Source organism: Aythya fuligula, chromosome 12 (genome assembly GCF_009819795.1).
Source record: "Aythya fuligula isolate bAytFul2 chromosome 12, bAytFul2.pri, whole genome shotgun sequence".
In the NCBI taxonomy this organism is placed as follows: domain Eukaryota; kingdom Metazoa; phylum Chordata; class Aves; order Anseriformes; family Anatidae; genus Aythya; species Aythya fuligula.
In genome coordinates this window covers 17,955,813-17,968,585 of record NC_045570.1, presented here as the reverse complement: position 1 = coordinate 17,968,585, position 12,773 = coordinate 17,955,813, and the positions used below count along the sequence as shown (strand labels likewise).

The 12,773-nt window shown below is 41.7% G+C and overlaps 1 protein-coding gene across 3 annotated transcripts in view; it reads left to right on the top strand.

Annotated features, from left to right (window-relative positions):
- Window positions 1-2,212: 2,212 nt before the first annotated feature.
- Window positions 2,213-12,773, top strand: part of MEAK7 (MTOR associated protein, eak-7 homolog) — a 15,226-nt gene continuing 4,665 nt past the window's right edge. Inside the window, exons 1-8 of one of the 3 annotated variants that reach the window (XM_032195409.1) lie at window positions 2,213-2,268; window positions 2,686-2,781; window positions 3,938-4,114; window positions 6,793-7,023; window positions 7,643-7,787; window positions 8,428-8,868; window positions 10,139-10,257; window positions 11,483-11,662. In XM_032195409.1, coding sequence (XP_032051300.1) covers window positions 3,947-4,114; window positions 6,793-7,023; window positions 7,643-7,787; window positions 8,428-8,868; window positions 10,139-10,257; window positions 11,483-11,662 — 1,284 coding nt within the window. In that variant the 5' untranslated portion in view covers window positions 2,213-2,268; window positions 2,686-2,781; window positions 3,938-3,946. Of the gene's footprint in view, window positions 2,289-2,685; window positions 2,782-3,937; window positions 4,115-6,792; window positions 7,024-7,642; window positions 7,788-8,427; window positions 8,869-10,138; window positions 10,258-11,482; window positions 11,663-12,773 lie in introns of all 3 variants that reach the window. The other 2 variants (XM_032195408.1, XM_032195410.1) reach the window with 2 other exon arrangements.

Genomic DNA, 12,773 nt, shown 5'->3' with positions numbered 1-12,773 from the left:
AAAAAATTTTGCTTTTATTTATTCTGTATGTTTACCCTTTCTCCTTAGGCATAAGCTGGAAATTCATTACTTCTGACAGAAACCAAGCAATCGCAGTAGACTTTCTAGTAAGTGCTTATGTAGCCCAGGGAAGGAGCTTTATCAGGAACGGAATTTTGTCCTCGTGGTACATATTATGTTTACCGAGCTCGTGGGAAAGAGATTAAAATAATTTATTATAAGAATTTTTACTCTCACATATATGCCAATAAACCTGAGAATCACATTTTTAACGCAGCTGAAGCACCCAATGTAAGCTTCACAGTTAACTTTCTTAACATATTTCGCCACCGTGTGGACAAATAAGCTTCAAGCAGTTTCGATTAACTGCTGAATTTGTGCTCACATTACATGAATTTCCTATTCTTTTCCTCAGGTTTGACTGCTATGTCTTAATCCCACTGACACAACCTGGTTATCTTATGTGGCTCTAGTGACGACCAAGGCAAACCAGAATCAGTAGGTATTTATTCATCCATGACCATCTTGGTATGCTGCTCAAAGTGTTTTTAACTCTGGATTGATAACAAGAATACACTACATGTTTTCATAAAGCTTTGCATACCACAAAAATTTAAGAAAACTGGGTATTTGGGGAAGTTAACCTTATCAGAATTTTTCCTTGGTACAAAACAATAAAACAGGCAGGAGCTCTGCCATGACTATATCATTTTCTTTCTTTTGTAATAAAGGAACTGTTGAAAAGACACAGATCAGACTGTTATTTCAAGTCACAGGCCAAAGCTGCTAACCCGCCCCATATAATCTGATTGTGAGAATATAACCAACACTGCTTTGAGGGGAATATGCATGGGCACATTTTCCCCTTGGCTAGAAGGATGCTTCTTGTTGAAGTCTGGCTGAAAATAAACTACAGCTAGACAAACCACAGGCAAGGCATCATTGCTAATAAGGCAAAGCCCTCAATGTATTTATTACAGGAACCAAACTCAGTGACTGCAAGTACAAGGGGAATGCTGCTGAAGTAACATAACTGAGGTGGAAAGAACCAGTTATCGATCTGAAAAAATTGAGTTTGGGGACAAGTATTTCAACCACTTGGAGTTTTTTCCTCAAGTATTCCTGCCTCATAGTGAAGGGCAGATGATGACTTTGCTTCTCAGCACTTGTATGGCCTTTACTTTCCAGCCTGGCGTGATTTTACAGCCATAAGATAATGTTTTAACCAACTCATTGAGATTTTTTTTTTTTTTGTATTTTTGTATTTTCTCCCCAATGCCAAGGCATTTTGCCTGACCGTATACCTTGAAAACTACCTGAGAAGGCACCTTAACCCTCTCAGAGGGGCACCACCCCGGGCAGTCGGTCTTCTCCAGTCACAACATGCAAACCTCTGAGTTTTCAGCACTCTTTCCACCTCTACTCTGCCCTGGTGAGGCCCCACTCGGAGCACTGCATCCACGTCTGGGGCCCCCAGCACCAGATGGATGTGGAGGTGTTAGAGCAGGTCCAGAGGAGGGCCACAAAGATGATCACGGGTCTGGAGCACCTCTCCTATGAAGAAAGGCTGAGAGCTGGGCCTGTTCCGCCTACAGCAGAGAAGGCTCAGGGGTGAGCCCACTGCAACCGTTCAGTACTTGAAGAAGACTTATAAAAAAGACGGGAGAACAACTCCTTCCTCAATCAGATATTGACAGTATGAGGGGGAATGGTTTTAAAAGACAAAAGGGATGATTTAGAGGTTAGTAGTAAATTTTTCACTCAGAGAGTAGTGAGTTGGGCAGAGTGGCTGTGGATGCCCCATCCCTGGAGGTGTTCACGACCAGGTTAGACGAGGCCCTGAGCAGCCTGATCTAGTGGGTTGCGTCCCTGCCTATAGCAGCAGGATTGAAACTGGGTGATCTCTGAGGTTCCTTCCAACTCAGGCCACTCTGATTCTTTTCAGGCCACGCTTTAGGCCCGAGCTGCCCGTGAGGCTGAGGTGAGCCGAGAGCTCCTGGTCAGTGGGGATAGCCCCTTAACCGGGGAGAAGCCCCCAGTCAGCGGGGAGAGCCCTTCCCCACACCGCCCCCAGCCTCGGGGGCTCCCAAGCAGCCACTCCAGGTTCTCCACAGCTCTCTGCCACCGCCCGCCTCTCTCCTTCTCGCTCTGAGACGCCCCAGTCCCGCCCTGCCACCGCCTCAGGGGCGGTGCCGCCCGGCGCCATTCCTCCGCGGCGCTCCGCTCCGCCCCGGCAGCCTACAGGCGCCGGGGGGCGCCGGCTGTCGGGTACCGGGGGGTGTGTAAAGGTCCGGGGCGGTGTAAAGGTCCAGGGGTTTCTCCTGGAGGGGGCGGAGAGGGCTCTGGGGGGGGCTCCCGCAGCGAGGCCGTGGCATGGGGCGCCCTGCCGGTAAGGGGAGAGGGAGGCTGGCGGCTGCGGGGCTGGCTTCAGCCCCCTCCGGCTTCAGCCCCCGAGGTGGCATGGGGGACACGCCGGGGGGGTTTGCAGATCTGGTGGGGAAGAAGGGGCTCGGCTTTGGGGAAATAAAGCTAGAAAATTGCAAATCGCCAAGGCTTGTGCCTGGCTCCCTGCTGGGGACTCCTTGCCTTGGGTCGCCCCCTTCCCAAGAGCGGTGCCCTCCCTGCCCAGAGCCCTGCTCCTCAGTTCGCTGATAGTGACCATGTCCTCACGGCTTTTTCTTCCAGGTTCCTGCCATTTCCATTAACCTTTTGGCATTTATCCCGCGACCGACATCTTCCTTGCAGGAAGCAAGGCTTTTGGGCCTGTAACACTCAGTTAAGGTAAATAAGCCCAACCCAGACTCCTGTGTACAGTTGCTTATCAGCCAATTTCACATTGGGTTAGCCTAAACAAAGAGCTTCTGACGCTTCTGAAGGGCTGTTTTATGGCCTTGCCTAGAAAATGAGGTTTGTGTGGAAGTGGTAATCCAGAACCCAAAGTGATGTGCCAGAAATAATGCGGAGTTTGTGGAAAGGAAAACGCAAAAGGGCAGATTATACAGTTTCTCCCCGTTTTGGGGTTGTCACCCCAGAAGCATGTCTGCCCTGGGAAGGCCATTCACAGCAGTGTCTGTCATAGTGAAATCTGGGATTTCAGGCCCCTGGGGCACTTAGGTCTGTGCCATGCTGCTCCAGGGAGAAACCCGGTGCATATGGCCTCGGCAGTGCATTAAAAAACACACACAAGTTAAATTAGTAATGCAGGTGAATCCTGAGAGTGGGAGAAACCACAGGCGTAATTTAAAGATAATAAAAAAAAAAAAAAAAAAAAAAAAAAAACAGACAAAAAAACCCACAACACAATTCTTTGGATACCAGCTCCCAACAATTTATTGAATTCATACGAAGCTGTGTGTTAGGTCTTAAGTCTTTCTCCTGAAGGTTTTGGTTACTCTGTATTTCTTAGCAGCGTTTTGATTGATTGCCGAATTGAGTCTGTAGAAACACGTGATCTTAAGAGTGATGGGGTTTTAGTGCCATATATTATTGGCAGACCTAGCTTCAGTCTGTTAATGCATTAGAAACATGTAGCATAATCTGTCATAAATAATCCATAATTAGGCTATTCCCTTCATGTTACTGATGCATTCCAGCTGACAGACTCACGGTCACTTTGTACAAGCTCATTTAATCATTAAATCTTACTGGTTTTTCCATTTGATAAGACCTGAATGACGTTTGAATTGGTAGACAGGGTGGTCTTAGCAGAGAGATGAGCTTTTTAAAGCACAGTTACTGCTCACACACATTATTCTTCAAGTTTATGTAGTTTTGATATTCATGGAGGCTTAAAAGTAGTTCTAATAGTTTCCTAGCAAGCTAGTAATTTGCTCTTCTAAAACTTGCACTGGCATGTCAGGCTGTTTGGTGCATCTTTTGTGACCATTGTAATAATCTTCAGTATCTGCATTTTTTTTTCCATTTCCCTTTGCTTCAGGTTGGAAAGATGGGAAATGCAGATAGCAATGCCTATCGGAACCACCTTTCCAGATTTCTTCCTGAGGAGCAGTCTGACATTGATGGAGTATTCGATGCCATATCGGGCTCAAGTGGCTCATCAGCAGCAAAAAATGGAAAAGCTACAAAGAAAACTGTGACTCTGGGAGCGCTACAGGCAAGAGAATATGTTATTCTTGATATATCTGAAATGCAGTGTGTTGAACATAATTCTAGAAAGGCACTAAAGATGTGGCAATAATTAATTTTAAAGGATTGTTTGCCTTAATTTAATAGTTACTGTTTTGAATTAGAATGGATATTTAATATTTTCTTACAGTTTAGCATCAGTAATGATTATTGAGTTCATATTTTTCTCTTAAATTGCACCGTTGGATCAATTTGCAGCTTTCTTGATTCTGAAGTAACTTGGGAGGTATGAAAATACTTTTATATAGAATCCAGAAAAGTGGGAAGACTGTTCTTCCCCTGGGATTTGAATGCATGTGATTACTTACAGGTTTTCTCAAGATTCTGTCACAAGCTCAGTAGGTATTTGGTTAGACCTTTCTCCCTCAATTGCATCACTGCCTCTGATCTTTCCACTCGCATCAAAAAGTGAAAATTCAATTTTACTTGATTAAGCTGCAGCTCCCTATTTTATTTAATTAACATATATTACGCTCTCTGATTAACTTTGCATTCATTTTCTAATCAAGAAAGAAAAGGAGTGATTTGTTATAATACTTTATAACTTCAGTTAGACAGGAATCAAGTGTCCAAATGAATGTAGTATTGAAGTTCATTTCTACATATGCTACGCAGTTAATGGAATCAAATTAGAACTCCATGGCAGAGGCAGGATATTTTAAGGTATTTGGCAATGAGTCTGCATATAGACCAGCTTGGGCCTTATCACAGCCAAGCTCTTTATCAGCTATCACCAGTCTGAAAGCAATGATGCTGCTGCCCAGTCTTTTAATCCTGATACCTCCAAAAACTTGGTTCTTGGTGTTTGTTACTTCACTGGGACCTGGAAGAAATCCTCTTTCTAGCTTTGCCTTTATCTCAATGTAATGTTTGATGAAACTTTGTCTTTTCCCATCCTTTTTGTTTGCCAACTTAAATTAAAATCTTCTCGAGGACTGCACGTAGGTGTCTACCTAATTCCTTAGCACAGGGACTATTGCAATGGCAAGCCTGCATTGTTGGCATCTGTGCTTATGCCTTAGCTGGATTGCTGTGTGGCAGATTTGATCTAGCAATAATCTGATAACATTCACTGGGCCCCAACAACAAACTTATGTGTTCTGCTTAGCCTTTACTAGAAGGAAGCTGCATGGCTTGTGGACCAAAGCAGGCTGCACTGCGTAGCTTGGAAAGCAGACAGCAAGCATCTCTTGATATTTTCTTGAAGCCATTTACAGCAAGGATCCTAAACTATCAGAGATCTGCATTTGTTAGAGGTTTTCTAAAGCTTCTCTTTTTACAGTCCACCCTCCTGAATCTACTCACTGGAATAATTACAAGCGTAACAAAATAGGGCAGCTAAGTGGTGGGTGGGAAGGGGTACGGAGTAGGTAGGTAATATTGCAGCGTGAAGTAAAAAGCCCTTCAGTGTAGTGCATTTTTAACGATGTTCCCTGCTGCTTGCTTACTTCAGGCTCATGTAGCACTTTCAGAAAGCTCCTCAGAGACAGCTGTACCCTCTGTGACCGTCCCTCCCTCAGTACGAACCACGCTAATGTGTCAGGCTGCAGCTGTGAATTCTGCTGCTGCTGAAATCAATGGGACTTCTACTGCTGACGTCAGCAGTAGCAGGGTAGAGCTCAGCACGCTGGATCTCACCCTATATGCGCAGCAACAAGCATTAACATCAAACAGGAATGTTCCTGGTGGCTTCAATAGCAGTGGTATTGAGCCAGCAATAGATGGGTAATAGCAGCTCCACTGAATTGATCCGGAGTGCTTTTACGCAGGTGGAGGTCTGTTGATTTCGGTGTAGTCCCCACTGGGCTGTGGCTCTGCGTGTGAGCATCAAGCCGTGTGTTCAGCATGTCAGGCACAATGAAGACGCTGTGTAATCATATCCTAGTGTATGGATGTATTTTAGATGATTTATTTTTAAACCCTGTAATTAACTTGAACGCTCTGAATGTTTCTTGAAAGCAGAGTCAGATCTTCCCGCAGTGTTGTGATGTATGACGGTGTACACAAGCTAGCCTTCAATTCAAAGGGCCAGCCATGCAACTTAAATAAACAATCTCTGATTTCAACATCAGGGATGCCTTATAAAACTCAGGTGATCTCAGTTCTGTTTCAGGCTTCTCCTAGATGTTGCTATCCAAGGGAAATTTTCTACAGTTGTTCCTACACGTGCATTTAGGGTTAAATACTTTGCCTGCATTTTCTCGAGGCCAAAATTGAAGCTATGTGAAGAACTTTACTTGCCATTTGGTTTTAAGTGTCTGTGAGTTTGACTATCAAAGGCAGAATTATAATTTTAAATGTCAGACTAGCAGGGTTGTAAACCTTTACACCAGAATTGCCATATACAAATCATTTGCTACTATCCTGCTAACAATTTACATTGTGTTTTTTAATTTGTTTTTTAAACTCCATAGCATTTATAGAATAACTATATCAATTCAAATCAATTACATTGGAAAGGATATGCTATAAAAATATAGGTTTTTATTTCTCTTGGAAAACCAGTTCTTAGAAGTCTGTTTCTGTTAGTAGATACTTGGTACAGAATCCTTCATTCATTGCAGTATATCTCAGCACACGTTAGCTGAATTATATTAGTTATTCTACATTTTAAAAATATGTTTTTTGCTACTTTTCTGCTTGTAGGCATATATGCGAGAACCATTACCAGAGCAAATGACTGTTCGGTTGTACAATGGAATGAAAAGTATTGACCTGACTGGGAAATCGACTGAGCCCAGCGAACAGATTGCTAAGGAGCAGTTTGTAATTTTTATGTCAAACCTCTTGAAAGGGAATGCAGATGAGAAGATTACCATAATAATGAGAATGATCTCCACGACAGAAGGTCCTGTGAAGGGCAAGCAAATCCAAGAGGTACACCGAGAGGTTAAATGTGTGTTTTGGTGGGCAGTAAGAGAGCAGAGACTAGGGTAGGTAATCTGAAGGTAATCCTTACAGTGCAAGAGGATTCAGAATAGGGATTCCTGACTTGTTTTTTTTTTTTTTTTTTCCTCCTCTCTGCCACTGTCTTGCTGATCTTGGACAAACTGTAGGCTAGAGGCAGCAAAACCTGTGGTGTGACTGGTGCTTCTGGGAACTGAGCAAAGTGCTTTCCAGAGCCTTAGCCACAGGACAGATGTATGGATTAAGTATGTAGCTCGCTAGGTGGAAGGGTGGGATCTCAGAAAACCGATTAACTAGTGGCTTGTACCACTGTAAATTTTCATCCCCATTTCCCTCTATCTTTTGTGATGTATTTTACAGAAGTGATTTGTGAGGTAACATTTACTGAATGTCTTGGAAAAGGATCCTTTTCAGGACCTATGACACTGACAAAGCACTTCTGCTATTTCTGACTCTTCATGAGAATAGATGTTTCTGTCGTTGGAATTACAGCACCAGTACTACTTGCCTTTGTTCTCTGAAAGTCTTTGAAAGTCTTTGGCAGTTTTATTTAAGAAATGACAAAGTGGTGATGTTTTAATCTTTCAAGTTCACAGAGGATCTGATCATGTCTGTGGTCCATGTACTGAACTACAGGAAGGAACTGAAAGGTTGGAATTTGGAGAATACGAGGGATTCCGCAGGTGGAGTAAAGGCTCTGGCTTCTCAACTGCTGTCAGAACTGAAGCTTGCAGGTAAGCAGCACCGACGTATTGTATTCCAGAATGGCACAGGGCTTGCATAATCACCAAAAGACCTTTGCTCTTTGGGTCATATTTTCTCTGAGTTTAAATGATGAGACCAGTCTCTAGTGCTTTCAGAATAACTTGGGAATTTTGATTGTTCTACTTTACCATCTTTCCATGTAAGTTCAGGAGTGCTTTTGCCTTAAGTCCCAATTCAAGTGGATGTGCAAAGCTGTTTATCACAGAACATGTCTGTTTTACAAATACCTGACTTGCAGGTGACAACTGTTTTGATGCATTTGCAGATGTTTATGGTGGTATGTCCTTTTGCAAAGCCTAGATTTACCTTTGTACCGTTGTAATTACAGGTGAGATATTTTTTGCAAAATAGCAATATATGTTGTAACCATGAGTCCACATTTCTTAATCATGACAGTCCAATGAATGGGTGTCACAGTCCAATGTTTCTCAGCTCTATGCATGCATCTCTTTAATGTAGCTGACAATTTACTATCTCCATCTCCTTTTTTTTGTGTTTTCATGCCTAAATAATGCAGTATCTTTTGTGCACTTAAATAAACCGATTATTTTCCTGAAAGAAGGTACAGGCTGGGAGGCTTACTACTGTTCCGTGTGTCTTGTTATTTAGATGGGGCAACACCTGTGGGTCCTCAGCTAATGGAGATGAATTTTGATCAAAGTGCCATTGAGGACTGGGTGTACCGAGTTCCACACATCTCAACTTTTCTCAGTGTTGTTATCAGGCAAGGCCTCCACGTTCTGCACTCTCTCCCAGACCAAACCAAAGAAATAGTCAACTTGGTTCCAGGCTGCAAAGGCATCAAAGGAAAAGGACTTGTCAGTCTCTTTGACATCCCATCCATCATATACATCAACTCCCATTTGCCAGCAGAGCTGCAGCACAAGTGGCGGCTTTTGTTTTCTTCTAGACTTCATGGAGAAAGCTTTTCACAGTTATGTGGGCATATAGTGAACAAAGGTCCCTGCATAGTGATCCTAAGGGACTTAGATGGCTATATCTTTGGTGGGTTTGCATCTCACTCCTGGGAAGTGAAACCACAGTTTCAAGGTAAAACACTTTTCTTTTTCTGTTAATATCTTACGGTTCTGGTAAACATTGCTTACTCTGTGCAGGTATAAGAATCCTGTCTACTTAATGGATACTGTCATTTTACTTTCATAACACATGGTATTTCCATGGCTTCAAGTGTATTTTCCTGCAGCAAAACCATACTCATTTTGGAAGCATGTATAAAACATACCAAGTTATTCTGCCCTTGTGCCCAGTCAGGCATATTCCTGATGAATGTTTATAGTTTGTCGTTGGATAAGACTTAAAATTGCAGGACTTATTGATCACGGCTTCCTTTTCAGTGAAAGCTATCGACTCCTGTAGCTCCATAGGTGAAAGTGAAGTGAAAAATGAATGAAATACAGTATAAACAAGGGAGTACAGTTTAAATAACATGTCCAGCAGATGGCAATGTTTGTCCAGCAGATGGCAACGTCAGCTAAGCCATTATCATTTGCACACTAGCTCTCTCTGCCTTTGTTTCCCTTTAAAAATCCAACATCGAAAAGTTCTGCTGTACAGAACAAACATTTTATTCCCTTGAAAACTCTGGAAAGAGAAGAGATGCTTCTTGTAACTCTATGGAAATATTTTTTTCTTTCTGGAAATATGGCTTTCTGGAGGAAAAAAAAAAAAAGATGGACTTTGGGTAATCAGTCCTTCTGGGAATCCTTGCTTTTGATACATTAAAAAACTCATTTGCTATACTTAAGCAATATTTGATAATTACCACCCCACTCAGTTAATACATTATTACATTGGTCACACAACATTTTCCTTCTGTTTTTTCCTGACAGAATAACACATGCAGTGCTATTCTACACACCACAGGCTTTCTGGGTACAAAACGGGGCATAACTCTAAATTCATTGACCCTAAACTGATCTGTATATCTGTACAGTCAGAACAAAGGCTGTCTGCACTCCTACCAGTTTGTATGGGTCCAGCAGTTTGCCAGTTTTAGATGACACGATGCAAGCCTGTGATAGGTGTACCCTTGCTTAGTAATGTAATGTACTAGTCATGCCTCTGACCGCCCTTGGTCACAGCCACATAATCCCATTGATTTCTGTGACCCTGCACAGAGTTAACTGACAGTAAACAATAGGTCTAGATCTCGATTAGACATAGATATTGGCTTTCTGAGATTGCAGCTGCTGTCTTTCATTTATTCAGCTGCATTTCTTCAATACCTTTTTCCTATCCTATTTGTAAGCAAGTTACTGTCTGGCCACTTGTCTGACCTCACGTGCTTTTCTGTTTGCAGGTGACAACAGATGCTTTCTGTTTTCTGTTTTCCCCTCTCTTGCTGTATATACATACACAGGATATAATGACCACTACATGTATTTGAACCATAACCAACAAACAATGCCAAATGGACTAGTAAGTACTAAGAAATGACAATTTGGAAATGGGATTAATGGCTGATGTTTGCAAGTGTTTTTTTTTTTTTTTTTTTTTTTCTCTTTTTACATCTTTCAGCAGATTTGTTTCACTTGTTTTTTTCTCTGAGGATGTTTTCATCCTTTATCTATGCTATTTGTCTCACACTTTTTTACTAGGAGGATATTTATTATTTTATTTTTAGCATTAAGTATCAGTGTCAAGTGTGAACTACGGATAATGATGGAGAACTGCTTACAGTACTAATAGAGTTCTTACTTTTCTTTGTAGTTGGTAGGTACTCTGAAGTACCAAATCAACTAAGATAGAATTTATTAATGTCTGGTCCAAGTAGGTGAGCTTTATGCAGGTTAGGATTATGAAGATTATGGGAACACTTTTTTTTTCTTTTTTTCCAAGTTCGATTATCACACACGCCCTTCTAGGCGTCCTTGATTCCTGTTTTCTGGAAGAATGGGCAGTGTGTATCCACATCATTGAAGCAACATAAGCTGGCTGATCTAACTAATAGAAGAGCCTTCTACTGGCTGTTCTCAATGCCACAGTAACTGTTTTTTAAATTACTGAAGACTGAGAAAGCCCAACAGAATTAGAGTATGAGAGTTCTACATAGGCTGCTGCTGTTGTGTGATTCCAGTGGCAGAAGCTCCCTTTACTCAAGCCCATGAGTGAGCTCTCCAGATGCGGATTTTCTACAAAACAGCAGCACACCATCTATTTTGAGCAGTGCTTTACAGATTTGTTGTGCTGTGTGCCTGTAACTTAGGGAATTGTAGCAGTCTGAGGTAAATTTGCTCTGAAGAAAACAACATCAAATTACATTATCCATTTCTGTGGATGCTTTTCTAAACAGAAAACAGGCAGCTAAATCCAACGCTTCTGCCCTATTTAAAACAGAACTGTCAGTCAATAGATAAAAGCCAGGGGGCTAAATTTCTGGCACCACATTCAGTATCTGCAAGCAGTTCAGCTGTGACTTTGTAAAACATACAGGGAAGGCAGTAACACTCAAATAAACTCTGGTTTGTCTGCAGGAATACCAGATTTGTATAGTAGCTGAGGTTGACTCAGAATATCCTTTTTCACCTACTCACAGAAGTATGGCATAGATACTAAAACTGGCAATTTATACTCTAGGTTTCGTAACTTTTCCACTGCATTGTACATGTGTAGCAAGTGTTTATTGTGCTGCTTTGCTTCATAGGGTATGGGTGGACAACATGATTACTTCGGCCTCTGGGTAGACAGTGACTACGGGAAGGGACACAGTAAAGCCAAACCTCGATGTACCACCTACAACAGTCCTCAGCTGTCAGCTAAAGAGAATTTCACACTGGATGCCCTGGAAGTTTGGGCAGTGGGAGACTTGCCTGAAAGTACAGAGGTTGGTGAACAAAACTGAAATCTATGAAACTGTTTCCTGTTTGGAATGGGAGATGTGAAGGAAAAACAGTTTTGGTTTTCTCATAAGCACTCTCTTTTTACCATAATGAATAATGTTTTCTTTAACTCACTCTGTGGTGCAGTATATTTTGTAGCAAGAAAATCGTAAAACAGTCATAGAATTTTTGAGAAATCCAACATGAAAAAACATCAGGAGCCATGAGGTGATAGAAGAGCAATACTTTACTCTCAATTTCAAAATGCCTTTCTGATATTGAGGAATTGTCTCAAGGAAGAACCTCCTTGCAGGGGTTTAGTAAAACCCAGTATTTGTAAAACAGATACAAAGCACTAGCAATGCATAAGTCTAATCTGTAGCTCAGGAAGGAAACTGAGAGAGCCAAAATATTTCTTTATCAGTAAGATGTAATTTATTGTTGTTTTACAACAGATTAGCCGTTTATAATCCTTGCGCCTCCAATCCCAGCACTTCCTTATCTGACAGAAGACTAATAAAAACATAGCAAGACCTGCATTTAAACAGCTGATACTCTGTATAGAACAGTAATATTTGAAGTGCCTAGGAAACCTGGTTTCAGCAAGGATACAAAGAGCTTTTTGCTTAAATAGTTTGTGAATAGATTATTGTTGGTCTTTCTGCACCTCGTTTATTCCTGGGAACGAGTAGGAGACCTTTCCTGTCTCCTCTCTCTCTGCAATTTGGCTTATTAAACTGTCTGCTTTGCACAGTTGCTTGTTTTCTGTGTTTTTAAACTTTATCTCTTTTCATACTAAATTAATGTACTCTGTCTGTTCACTGGACACACAGCTCTAAGTAGAAATGGAACAAATTGTTTACAAGAACTGTTAGATTTTACTTGAATCTCCTTTTTTAAAAAGAGTTGACATCTACACTTGAATTTGTGGTCAGGTTAACTAGTATGTGCTGGCTGACTTGTAACCTGAACATACTTGAAACAATTCACTGTGCTCTCAGGAAAATTTTCTGACTATTTTGTGTATCTGCAGCAATTAAAGTCACTTGATGTATCCCAGTGAACCTTAAATGCCTCACATGGAAAGTATGCATCTGTCATTGTGACAAGCTTGCA